This window comes from Mustelus asterias, chromosome 24 (genome assembly GCF_964213995.1).
Source record: "Mustelus asterias chromosome 24, sMusAst1.hap1.1, whole genome shotgun sequence".
Classification (NCBI taxonomy): domain Eukaryota; kingdom Metazoa; phylum Chordata; class Chondrichthyes; order Carcharhiniformes; family Triakidae; genus Mustelus; species Mustelus asterias.
In genome coordinates, this window is record NC_135824.1 from 1,485,185 (window position 1) to 1,498,887 (window position 13,703).

General features: G+C 45.9%; 2 protein-coding genes across 11 annotated transcripts in view; both read right to left on the bottom strand.

The window, feature by feature from the left end:
• Positions 1-10,583, bottom strand: part of fsd2 (fibronectin type III and SPRY domain containing 2) — a 29,977-nt gene extending 19,394 nt beyond the window's left edge. For 3 of the 10 annotated variants that reach the window (XM_078241134.1, XM_078241129.1, XM_078241132.1), the window contains exons 1-5: positions 10,097-10,207; positions 7,404-7,573; positions 5,127-5,828; positions 4,257-4,352; positions 371-604 (exon numbers count right to left, since the gene is read on the bottom strand). In XM_078241134.1, coding sequence (XP_078097260.1) covers positions 371-604; positions 4,257-4,352; positions 5,127-5,813 — 1,017 coding nt within the window. In that variant the 5' untranslated portion in view covers positions 5,814-5,828; positions 7,404-7,573; positions 10,097-10,207. Of the gene's footprint in view, positions 1-370; positions 605-4,256; positions 4,353-5,126; positions 5,829-7,403; positions 7,574-10,001 lie in introns of all 10 variants that reach the window. The other 7 variants (XM_078241136.1, XM_078241133.1, XM_078241126.1 and 4 more) reach the window with 6 other exon arrangements.
• Positions 10,584-13,373: 2,790 nt separating this feature from the next.
• The window catches only part of homer2 (homer scaffold protein 2), a 39,559-nt gene continuing 39,229 nt past the window's right edge, over positions 13,374-13,703 (bottom strand). Inside the window, exon 5 of the mRNA XM_078241892.1 lies at positions 13,374-13,580. Within this exon, the coding sequence (XP_078098018.1) occupies positions 13,374-13,580 (207 nt within the window). The remainder of the gene's footprint in view (positions 13,581-13,703) is intronic.

The following is a 13,703-nucleotide window of genomic DNA, read 5'->3' on the forward strand; positions in this document are numbered from 1 at the left end:
GAGTGAGAGTCGGAATGATTCAATCCCAGAGTGAGAATCGGAATGATTCAATCCCAGAGTTAGAATCGGAATGATTCAATCCCAGAGTGAGAATCGGAATGATTCAATCCCAGAGTGAGAATCGGAATGATTCAATCCCAGAGTGAGAATCGGAATGATTCAATCCCAGAGTGAGAATCGGAATGATTCAATCCCAGAGTGAGAATCGGAATGACTCAATCCCAGAGTGAGAATCGGAATGATTCAATCCCAGAGTGAGAATCGGAATGATTCAATCCCAGAGTGAGAATCGGAATGATTCAATCCCAGAGTGAGAACATGCATCATCTAACAAGTTTTATGGAACGTTAGGCACTGTCAATGGGTTTACCTTCAGAAACGCTGGTTTGTCTTCAGTCTTGTACAGTTGCTCAGTGGATTCGAGCAGCTCTTTATACAGATCAATACTCTGCCCGCAGCTCATCAGCTCCCCATACAACTTCTCCAGTTTCAATTTCTTCTCGTCCTCCAGTTCCTGACTCCTGTCTTCATAACCTTGCATGAGAAACTGCATCAAATCATCGTACTGCACTTCCAGGTAATGTTCCTGTTTACCAATATTTTCCTGTTGGTGTTAAAAATGGTGTTTGAGACTCAGGCACACAGATTGACAGCCTGAAGCTTCCCCCACATCAGAGATTTCAGCTCTATGGATCTGGCGGTTGTGGTTCAATCAGGGAGTCCGAGGTCTATGGCAATGTGCACTTTTACATGCAAGTAAAGTTTATTTATTAGTGTCGCAAGTAGGCTAACATTAATACTGCAATGAAGTTACTGTGAAACTCCCCTGGTTGCCACACTCTGGCGCCTGTCCGGGCCAATGCACCCTAACCAGCACATCTTTCAGGATGATGGCAGAGGTTCTAATTTCGGTCCATCATATAGCTGACCAGGAATCGCTCCCACTCTTGTTGCCTGCCATTGGCACGTGCTGGAAGATTCACAAGTTGATGATCAAACCTGTCTCGCCACATTAATAACACACCTTCCCTGACTATCAAGTCCTGGAGTGGGATTTAAACCCGGAGCTTGGCCCTGAGGCAGGGACACTACCCACTGTGCCACAAGATCTCCAGCTCACACCGCACGATGGGGGAAAAGCAATCAGGATTTCCACTTCCTGATCGCTATGTTATAAATATCTAATTTGCTGCAATCTTTTAGAAGTAATTCTTTGTTCTGGCTGATTAAAGTTTAACTGTAGAACATACAAGCATAAGAGTTAGGAACAGGAATAGGCCATTCGGCCCCTCACCCTGCTCGCCCATTCAATAAGATCATGGCTGATTTGATTTTAAGCTCAATCCCACATTCCTGCTGCTCCCCGATAATCTTTCACCCCCTTGCTTATCAAGAATCTATCCAGCTCTGTCTTAAAATTATTCAATGATTCTGTCTCCACTGCCTTTCAGGAAGAGAGTTGCAGAGATTCACCACCCTCTGAAAGAAAACATTTTCCTCATTTCTGTCTTAATCGGGTGACTCCCTTCTTTTTAAACGGTGACCCTCTAGTTCTAGATTCTCCCACATCCTCTCCACGTCCACCCTGTCAATACCCCTCAGGATCTTAAAGGTTTCAATCAATTCCTTCTTACTCTTCTAAACTCCAGCAGATACAAGCCTATCCTCTCCAACCTTTCCTCATAAGACAACCCGCCTATTCCAGCTATCAGTCTAATAAATCTTCTCTGAACATATCCTTCCTTAACTAAGGAGACCGTCAATACTGTACACAATATTCCAGATGTGGTCTCACCAATGCCCTGTATAATTGAAGCATAACCTCCCTACTTTTGTAATCAATTCCTCCTCACAGTAAAAAAATAATGTTCCATTAGCTTTCCTAATAACTTGCTGTCCCTGTATACTAGCCTTTTGTGATGCATGCACCAGGACACCCAGAGCCCTCTGTATTTCAGATCCTTCACTATTTAGATAATAAGTTTCCTTTTTATTCTTCCTGCCAAAATGGACAATTTCACATTTTCCCACATTATTCTCCATTTGCCAGGTCTTTGCCCACTCACTTAACCCTATCTATGTCCCTTTGTAGCTTCCTTGCATCCTCTTCACAATTTATTTTCCTACCTATTTTGGTGTCATCAGCAAATTTAGCAACCGTACCTTCAATCCCTTCATCCAGGTCGTTTATATAAATTGTAAAAGGTTGAGGTCCCAGCACTGACCCCTGTGGCACACACTCATCGCATCCCACCAACCGGGAAATGGCCCATTTATACCTACTCTCTGTTTCCTATCAACTAGCCAATCTTCAATCCAAACCAATATGTTACCTCATACACCATGAGCTTTTATTTTCCACAATAACCTTTGATGTGGCACTTTATCAAATGCCTTCTGGAAATCCAGCCCTGCAATAATGTCTTTAATAATAGCTTTTAACCTTTTCCTATGGCAGAGGTTAAGTGAACTGGTTTATGATTTCCTGGTTTCTGCCTCCCTCTCTTCTTGAATAAAGGAGTTACATTAGCTTATTTCAGGGAACCTTCACTGAATTTAGGAAATTTTGGAAAATTAAAACCGATGCATCAGCTATCTCACTTGTCATTTTTTTAAGATCCGAGGGTGAAGTCCATCCGGACCCGGGGATTTGTCAGCCCGAAGACTCAACAATTTGCTCAGTACCACTTCCCAGTTCCTCCCCTTCCAATTCTCTCCCCCAGCAAGCTGCAGAGACTCAGTCATTGAGTTGATTCAATAAGGACAGGAGCCAGTAACGAGTTTAGGGCACAAATGGAAATGGGGATAAAACAGAAAGATGGAGTTGATGGAGATGTTGACTTATTGAAGGGTGGAATAGGTGTGAGGGGTTATAATCTGCTTCTATTTCCTACAATTCTTACTAACAAACGTCAGCCTTGAAGATTCCAATCAACCCCTTGAATCCAGAGTTATTTGGGGGAGAGATTCCCAGAGATTCACCAACCTGCAGTTTTGTGCTTTAATATTGAGACTGCTCCGGATTCGCACAGCCGAGGGTCTCGTTTCTCTGTGTCTAAATAATTTAATTATTTTAAATATACCAATCAGATTATCCCTCAGCCTTTCAAACTTAAATTTTGTTCCACTCACCAGTCCAAACCCAACAAGCTGGTAGGTTATTATCAACTAGTTAAACTAAGAGCTAGTTTAGGATGATCCAATGTTATTAAAGGAGGAAAGAAAGATTTGCATTTACATATTGCCTTTCACAACCTCAGGACAGTTCATTTACTGTACGTTCCAGCCAGTAAAGTTCTTATGAAGTATAGTCACTGCCGTAATGTAGGGGAAGTGAAAGACTGATGGTGACCCTGAAACCATTGTCGGAAAAACCCATCTCGTTCCTTTAGGGAAGGAAATCTGCCGTCCTTACCTGGTCTGGCCTACATGTGACTCCAGACTCACAGCAATGTGGTTGAATCTTAAGTGGCCCCTGAACCAACTGAGTAAACCAATCAGTTCAAGGGTAATTGGGGATGGGCACCAAATGCTGGCCCAGCGACGAACACCCACATTCCCTGCACAAGTAGGAGAGGTGAGAGATCATTTATGCACAGCAAGCTCCCACAATGATGACACAGAATCATAGAAACCCGACAGTGCAGAAAGAGGCCATTGGGCCCATTGAGTCTGCACCGACCACAATCTCACCCAGGCCCTACCCCCACATCCCCACATACTTACCCGCTAATCCCTCTAACCTACACATCTCAAGACACTAAGGGGCAATTTTAGCATGGCCAATCAACCTAACCCACACATCTTTGGACTGTGGGAGGAAACCAGAGCACCCGGAGGAAACCCACGCAGACACGAGGAGAACGTGCAAACTCCACACAGACAGTGACCAAGCCGGGAATCGGACCCAGGTCCCTGGAGCTGTGAAGCAGCAGTGCTAACCACTGTGCTACCGCGCCACCCCATAATAACCGATTATTTCCTTAGTGATTTTGATTAAGGGGTAAATATAGACCATGACTCTGGGAAGAATTCCCATAATCTGCTCAAGTAATCCCATGGGATCTTTGACCCACCCCACCCCAGGAAAGCAGGTGGGACCTCGTCAAAAGTGAGGGGTCTCCTTGTTGCTAGGTGAAAGTATGAAGTGAAGGAGTTAACACTTTTGCCTCACATCCCAATCCTTCGAGATGAAGCAAGAGATGATGTTTCAGCAAAACCTGAACACTGGGAGATGTTTAATATGAAATTCTTACTTCCACCGTGACAAAGATTTCTTCCAGGTGATTAACAAATGTCTCCATCTGAACCACTTGCTGCTCCAGCTTTTTCACATTGTTCTGACATTCAAGCTGAAAATTAGATGGAAACTGAAGTGAGTTTGAAATAGAACTGATATTTCTCATCATTCATAGAATTGCACAGTATAGAGGAGGCCATTTGGCCCATTCAGCCAGTGCTAACGCTATTAAAAAGCAATCATCCCCCGCCTGCATGTTAAACATTTTGCTCAAATTCCCACTTAACCTCTGCTCTATCGAGAACATTCCCAGTTTCTCCAGTCTATCCACAGAACTGTATCCCCTTATCTCTGGAACCATTTGAATAAATGTTTTGTGTCCATTCAAAGCTTTCACATTCTTTTTCAAAAGTACAATGCACAGAACTGGAAGCAGAAACTGACTCAGTCTCGACCAGGGATGGAGAGGGGGTCATTTTGTTTTCATTGCTCAGGGTACAAATGGCTAAATGAGCCGGAGGCAGTCTGGGGGGGTTACCATTGACCAGAAACTGCAATGGACCAGCCATAAAAATACTGCGGCTACAAGAGCAGGTCAGAAGCTGGGAATTCGGCGGCGGGCAACTCAATTTCTGACTCTCCAAAGCCTATCCAACATCTACAAGGCACAAGTCAGGAGTGTGATGGAATACTCTCCACTTGCCTGGATGGGTGCAGCTCCAACAACACTCAAGAAGCTCGACACCATCCAGAACAAGGCAGTCCGCTTGATTGGCACCCCATCCACCAGCTTAAACATTCACACCCTCCACACTGAACACACTGACTTATTGAGGATCCTACTGAGGTTTTCCCAGTGAGATGGAAGATTGGTTTTTCTCCATACCTTAGCAGCCTCTGCAGCCAATGAGAGTGGGGCCACTCGATGGTGCCTGTGGGGTCCAAACAGCTTTTCAAAAGCAGGAATTGGGATTTGGCAGGACTGGCAATAAACATCAGGAGTTGTGTCCTCGGAAATCTCCTGGCTGTCCATTTCAGACTCGGTTTCTCTGGAAGGTTCCTTTGCCAGTGTAGCTGGTTCTCTGTGATGTCCAGTCTGAGTCGATTCTAACTCCATTTCCATCCTGTCTGAGATGGGGCTGAGGAGGCGATCACTGCATTGACTGGCACTCTCTGAGCAATCTACAATCTGCTGGAAGGGATCAAACTGATTTCCCGAGAGGAAATTGGGAAAATCCATCAAGTTCCCACCAGTTTCAATCTCTCCCTTTGGAGATTGTAAATCAATAGGTGGAGAGATGGGCAAACTCCCGGAGTGAGTGTGGACACTGGGATCCGGCACTGCTGGAAGTTGGGATTGCTTTTCCAATGGTTTCTCAGTGAAGATCTCCAGGCGTTCTCTGGGTTCATACAGATCACTGTGATAGAACTGGAATCCTGCGGCTTCTCGCTGCTCCTCATTGCTGAGCTCCCCCTCTCTCTCAGACACTGAGATCCCTTCACTTGGGGGAGCTTCAGCATCCGGATTCCCTGGGATCAGTGGATCGACTGGAAGAAGCTGATCTTCCATCATAAACTTCACTCAAACCTGCCGAAAACCAACAAAAACAGATGAAGACATTCTTCCCATCAACATTTGAAACACATCCAGAAACCTCAGCTGTAACCACTGGACAGATTGTAACGAAAGATCTGCAGATCAATGGGCACAATAAGAAGTGTCACAACACCAGATAAAAGTTCAACAGGTTTATTTGGTAGCGCGAGCTTTCGGAACGTTGCCCGAAAGTAGCTACTCACCTGTTGAAGGAGCAGTGCTCCAAAAGCTCGTGCTACCAAATAAACCTGTTGGACTTTAACCTGGTGTCGTGGGACTTCTTACTGTGCCCACCCCAGTCCAACGCCAGCATCTTCACTTCACAGATCGATAACGGGATGTTAATGAGTGAGTGTGAGTGAGAGAGTGAGAATGAGTGAATGTTTGTGAGTGAGTTTGTGTGTGAGTGAGTTTGTGTGCGAGAGAGTGAATGAATGAGTGTGAGTGAGTGTATGAGTGAGTTTGTGTGTGTCTGAGGGAGTGAGTGAGAATGAGTGAGCTTGTGTGTGACAGAGTGAGAGTTTGTGTGTGTGAGTGAAGGATTGAGTGAGAATAAGTGAGTGAGGGAGTGAGTGAGTGAGAATGAGTGAGTGAGTGAATGAGTGAGTGAGTTTGTGTGTGAGATAGAGAGAGATCAAATATAGGACAGACACACTGGAGGGAGAGAGTGAGTGTGTGTGTAAGTGAGTTTGTGTGTGTGAGTGAGAGAATGAGTGAGTGAGGAAATGAGTGAGTGAGTTTGTGTGTGAGAGAGTGAGTGAGTGAGTGAATGTTGGGGAGGTCTGTGTATGAACGTGTGTTCAAATGTGTTTTAGAAGCATTGATTTTAAACTGATAATTTTGTTTAGACTGTTAATCTCTCTCTGTCTCTCTCCCTTCAGTGTATCTGTCCTATATTTAATCTCTCTCATATCTCTCTCCCGCCAGTGTATCTGTTCTATATTTAATCTCTATCTCTCTCCCTCCAGCGTATCTGTCCTATATTTAATCTCTCTCATATCTCTCTCCCTCCAGCGTATCTGTCTTATATTTAATCTCTATCTCTCTCCCTCCAGTGTATCTGTTCTATATTTAATCTCTCTCTATCTCTCTCCCTCCAGCGTATCTGTTCTATATTTAATCTCTATCTCTCTCCCTCCAGTGTATCCTCAGGTTCCGGTAGCTCTCTGTTCTATATTTAACTTCAGTAGTTTCTGAATGTCAATGTTGAGAAGGTTATGACAGGTGGTGAAGGGTCACGATGAACATGCACTCTAACTTCACTAACAGTCTTTTACAAACACCTCGATAAACTGCTAACTGCACCGATTACACCTCCAGCTCATTCTCCACAGACTCCAAGTTCATTAACAAAACCCAAACTGCAAAAATAACTTTTCAAATGATTGTTTCTGGTGGACAGCTTTGTCTAGCAGTGAGTAAAGCATGTCACTCAGCACTGAACAATTCCACAAATCATTCACTTTATAATGGCTTCACATTTTTAGAATCATGTTTTAAAAAAATAATTTGATATATTAATTTAATTACTCTAATCTGTTATGAGGATTTAACATCAAGCTGTACCTGTTTTTCTCTCCCTCTCTCTCTCTGACCCGATGTGGAGATGCCGGCGTTGGACTGCGGTAAACACAGTAAGAGTTTTAACAACACCAGGTTAAAGTCCAACAGGTTTATTTGGTAGCAAATGCCATTAGCTTTCGGAGCGCTGCTCCTTCGTCAGATGGAGTGGAAATCTGCTCTCAAACAAGGCACAGAGACACAAAATCAAGTTACAGAATACTGATTAGAATGCAAATCTTTACAGCTAATCAAGTCTTAAAGATACAGACGATGTCACATTGTCTGTATCTTTAAGACTTGATTTCCTCAGCTATCTCTTTTGGAACGCTGGGGTGTAGCCCATCCTGTCCAGGTGATTTATCCACCTTCAGACCTTTTAGTTTCCCCAGAACCTTCTCCTTAGTGATGGTCACTGCACTCACCTGAGCCCCCTGATTCTTCTGGAGCTCTGGCATCCCAATCGGCCCATTGGGTATTTTCTGGTGTTTATATCCTTTATGATCCTCCTCCCCCTTTACTTAAGTCTTTCTCCTGCCCCACCCCCCCTCCCCCCCCCCATCCCACTATCCTATTCCTTTCACCCTCATGTAGGCATCAACTTTCCAACCTCTTCATCCCTCACACCCGTTCTGCTGCTGATCTATCTTTCATCCCTTCTCAGCTCAGCACACATTGGGTGGAATTTTACCAGCTCACCCACCCATCGCGAGCTGGTATAATCACCTGAGAGCCGGATTTCCGCCGAGAGGCTGAATAACTTAAATTCATTTAAATCTTCATTTGCATCTGTTCAGTTAGCCCGGCGCTCAATCGTCTGGGCTCATTTGCCTTTATGATCTCGCTGGAAGAAGTTCTCTCTGGCGAGGAAAACACTTGCTCCCCATGAATGGGGAACAGTCGTGTTGCCCTCGTCGGTAGAACAGGAGGCCATTGAGGCCCCCTGGGGAGGCCAAGGGCAAGGTGGGGTGCCCCTTGGGACAATGCCAGCCTAACAGTGCCAGCCCGGCACCCTGGCAATGCCAGCCTGGTACATTGGCACTGCCCACTCGGAAGAGCCAGAGGACGGGGCTTATGGGGGCAGGTCCTGGAGGGGGCAGAGCCAGGCCGGGGTGGCCTGAACGGGGAGAGAGGGGGGACCCCGCTGCCACTCTGCAGCTCTGATTGTTGGAGTGAGGGGTGGGGGGCTGGCTGCTGCTCTGTAGCTCTGACTGGTGGGGGGAGGGAGGGCAATCGGTCTGGGCGGCAGGGTGTACATTTTTGGGCGGTCTAGGTCTCGCGATCGGCCACAGGCCCCTGTGACAGAGGTCTGCACATGCGCTATAGCTCCCTCTGCTACTAGCTGGTGAATTAAGCCCCGCCCACTGCCTGCAGTAGCTCAAAATGGTCTCGCCCATTTTCTCATGTTCTTTGTGCACAAGATTGGGCGTAAAAACTCTCCCAAAAAACAGATCTGGAACTTTCCTGTTTTCACGCTAGCTGGAATCTTGGAATTATTCTCATAAGATTCCACCCATGATATTGCAGTCTGCTTCCTCCTTGTGTTGAAATAATTGCACTGTTGTCTACTCAAACTCTTCACAGGATCACAAAGCTGTGGATTTCTCCGCACTCTTTAGTTGACCCTTTCTTCTTGTAAATTACAGGCAACTTGAACAGAAATGTGAAATCACATTAACGAGTGCAGTTCCCGTACCTACATTGTGGCCCCACAATCTGAACTTCCCAACTTAAATTAATTCAGGAAAGGAGAGTATGCGCAGGAGGAATATACACAATCTGTTCCTTACAGGTAAAGAAATAAAATCTAGAAATGCAAACTGATCTCTAAGACCTAAAGATCAGTGCAAAGTTATATATGCAATATGACAAAACATTTTTATATTACAGTACCTATTTATATATTTACTATTACAGTACCTATTTATACATCCAATATTACGGTATATATTTATACTCAATATTTCAGTATATATTTATGCTCAGTATTACGGTATACAAAGATCAGTACAGCATAGGAACAGGCCCTTCAGCCCTCCAAGTCTGCACCGATCACGTTGTCCTATCGAGACCAACGGCCTGTATCCCTCTAATCCCCACCTGTTCATGTGTCTATCCACATAAGTCTTAAATGTCGCTAACATATCTGCCTCAACCACCTCACTTGCCAGCGCATTCCAGGCTCCCACCACCCTCTGCATAAAAAAACTTACCCTGCACATCCCTACTGAACCTTTCCCCCCTTACCTTGAACTTGTGCCCGCTTGTAATTGTCATTTCATCCCTGAGAAAAAGCTTCCAACTGTTCACCTTATCCATACCCCTCATAATCTTATAAACGTCTTTCAGGTTATCCCTCAGCCTCCATCTTTCCAGGGAGAACAATCCCAGTTTATTCAATCTCTCCTCATAGCTAATACCCTCCATACCAGGCAACATCCTGGTAAACCTTTTCTGTACTCTCTCCAAAGCCTCCACGACCTATACTTATATACCCAATATTACATTATATATTTATACTTAATATTACAGAATATATTTATACTCAGTATTACGGTATATATTTATAATTAATATTATGGTATATATTTAGGCTCCACTCACATTTAGCCGGCAGTTGTTCATGTGAAATGCAACTGTGCAACTCTTTCAGTGATTGAAATATTCCCACAGAAATAGAGATAACTCAGCAATCATACCTGTCCAGGAATCAGTATTGCAGGGTTGTTCTTTGTTCTGTGTCCTTTAGCCCCTTCACTTTCTCATTCTGATCCTCACTCTCTCCCTCGCGCTCTCGCCCAGGATTTGGGAGTCTGGCTGGGGTATATTTAGCTATTGATGTGCTAGCAGTTAGTGAAATACTGTGCCAACGCAAGTGACAGTCAGCAACAGTCCCTCTTGACAGGCCAAACACAGAATGCAAACAGCCAAAGAGACTGAGAAAGGAATCAGTTCATTGCTGTGTTCAAACCGATTACAATATCTTTCTTTATGATTTAGGTGGAATGAAAGAGTTCAGCACCAGAGTCCCTGATACAATGGAGAGTATTGAAGAAAGTTAAAAAAACCATTCTTTGTCAAAACTGCAGGTCAGTCAGCATCAGAAAGAGAAACGGAGTTTCAGAACATTCCTCCATCAACCTGCTCTGGTGAGCTGGCCTCCCCCTTAGGTGAATAGTGAAAACTAGAACAGAGATAAAAAAAGCAATTGATCTGGGAAACATCAAATATAGCCTACTGATAAAACTTTCAAATGTTTTTGCAGAATTTTATGTCCCTGTTTGCAGAGTTGGTGCTTGCAACGCCTGAAAATATGGTTGTAATTAGATCACACAATCCCAATCTTATCGCCTTGAGCACATCACCCTGTTATATAGCCCAATCTGTCATCATCATCCCTCCTGTAGCACACAGCAGCATGGAAATTGGTCTCCTGGGAAAGTTGTCAAATTTTATAGCACAGAATCAAACAGGACCATCTTCCACGTGAGTCTTCTCGTACTGTACATTATTGTTCCTTACTGTCTCAAATCCTTACTGAGCTTCCTTTTCAATACAATCTGAAAGATTAACTCTGTTTCTCTCTCTGTTAGAAGTTTAACAACACCAGGTTAAAGTCCAACAGGTTTATTTGGTGGCTTTTGCTACCAAATAAACCTGTTGGACTTTAACCTGGTGTTGTTAAACTTCTTACTGTGTTTACCCCAGTCCAACGCCGGCATCTCCACATCATCTCTCTCTGTTGTCAGACCTGCTGTAGATTCGCAGCATTTTCAGTTTTCCATCTTCTGCAAGATTTTGTTTCTGTAACAAAGTATTTTTTGGGGTAAAGAATTCAGGAGTAGTGAAATTATTGGGCAGCAAGGTGGAATAGTGGTTAGCACTGCTGCCTCACAGTGCCAGGGACCCAGATTCAATTCCAGCCTTGGGTCACTGTCTGTGTGGAGTTTGCACGTTCCCCCCATGTCTGCGTGGGTTTCCTCCGGGGCTCCGGTTTCGGAGAGTCGGGGCAAACTCGATGGGCTGGATGGCTTCTTTCTGCACTGTCGGGATTCTATGGTTCTATGATAAAGGAAGTTATGTATATGAGATTGATTTGACTGGGCCCCTCCGTATCCACTGGAATGTAGAAGAGTGAGAGGGGATCTCACTGAAAGGTATAAAAGGGTCGGACAGACTGGATGTTGTTTTCTCTGACTGGGGGGGGGGGGGGGGGTGTCTAGAGTAAGGGGTAGGACGCAACAAAAACAGAAAATGCTGGAAAATCTCAGCAAGTCTGACAGCATCTGTCAGAGAGAAATAGAGCCAATGTTTCGAGTCTGGGTGACTCGCTAAACTCAGAGCTAAAGACAAAGAAAATCGGAGATGTTTATAAGACCATAAGAACAAGGAGCAGGAGTAGGCCATTTGGCCCCTCGAGCCTGCTCCGCCATTCAATACGATCATGGCTGATCTTTTTGTGGACTCAGCTCCACTTACCCGCCCGCTCACCATAACCCTTAATTCCTTTACTGTTCAAAAATGTATCTATTCTTGCCTTTAAAACATTCAATGAGTTAGGCTCAACTACTTCACTGGGCAGGGAATTCCACAGATTCACAACTCTTTGTGTGAAGAAGTTCCTCCTCAACTCAGTCCTAAATTTGCTTCTCCTTATTTTGAGGCCATGCCCCCTAGTTCTAGTTTCACCCACCAGTGGAAACAACTTCCCTGCTTCTATCTTATCTATTCCCTTCATAATTTTATATGTTTCTATAAGATCTCCCCTCATTCTTCCGAATTCCAAAGAGAATAGTCCCAGTCTACTCAGTCTCTCCTCATAAGCCAACTCTCTCAACTCCGGAATCAACCTCGTGAATCTCCTCTGTACCCCCTCCACTGCCAGTCTATCCCTTCTCAAATAAGGAGACCAAAACTGTGCACAGTACTCCAGGTGTGGCCTCACCAGCACCTTATACAGCTGCAACATAACCTCGCTGTTTTTAAACTCCATCCCTCTAGCAGTGAAGGACAAAATTCCATTTGCCTTCTTAATTACCTGCTGCACCTACAAACCAACTCCTTGAGATTCCTGCACAAGGACACCCAGGTCCCTCTGCACAGCAGCATGCTGCAATTTTTTACCATTTAAATAATAGTCCATTTTGCTGTTATTCCAACCAAAATGGATGACCTCACATTTACCAACATTGTACTCCATCTGCCAGACCCTCGTCCACTCACTTAGACTATCTATATCCCATTGCAGACTTTCAGCGTCCTCTGCACATTTTGCTCTTCCACCCATCTTAGTGTCATCTGCGAATTTTGACACACTACACTTGGTCCCCAACTCCAAATCATCTATGTAAATCCTGTGAGGGGGGCTGTAATTGGACAAAGGGGATGTAAATGGTGATGATAAAGGTGCTTAAAGCATCCATTAAAAGATGGGAATGTGGGAATGGCAGAAGGTGCAGAGTGTGAGGGAATGTGGCCATGGAGAGGGAGACAAGCTGGAGAGTGGGATTTCCCAATGGGAAATAGAAATAAGAATAAAAAGTGATATAAATGAACGAATGAGGTGAAAAGTAGAAATGAAATCAAGGGGAATGGGCTGAGGGGGGTTCAGGCTCTGGAATTGTTCAGCTGTGAGGAGCCGGGCGGGAAATCAGGCGCTCGCTCCCGATTCCGTTAGAGCGGGGGGGCGGGGTCGGTGTGAAGGGCGGGGCCATCATGAGGGGGCGGGGCCAGAGTGAGGGGGCGGGGTCAGTGTGAGGGGGCGGGGGGGTCAGAGTGAGGGGGCGGGGTCAGTGTGAGGGGGCGGGGTCAGTGTGAGGGGGCGGGGTCAGTGTGAGGGGCGGAGCCAGAGCCGAGGAGGCGCGGTCAGTGCGAGGGGGCGGGGTCAGTGTGAGAGGCGGAGCCAGAGTGAGGGGGCGGGGTCAGTGTGAGGGGCGGAGCCATAGTGCGGTGGCGGGTCCGGGGTCTTGGGCGGGGTCAGGTTGAACCAGCCAATGGTGCGAGGGGCGGGGCCACGGGGGCGGGGCCGTGAGGGTGGTCAGGGCGAGGGGGCGGGGCCAGGCAGTAGGCCGCAGGCCTCGGGCTGATGGACTCGGAGCAGCCGGACAGCTTGGAGGGCTGGGTCGCCATCAAGGCCGATGCGTTCGTCGAGGCGGAACGGAACCGCCTGAGGTTCCTGGTGGCCTGGAATGAGGTGGAGGGGAAAGTTCGCCGTCACTTGCCACAGCCGCGGGCGGCAGCGGGGGCGCCGCCCGAGCGGAGACCGAAGCTTCAGCTGAGGCCCAGTCCAGCTGGGCTGCGCTCTAC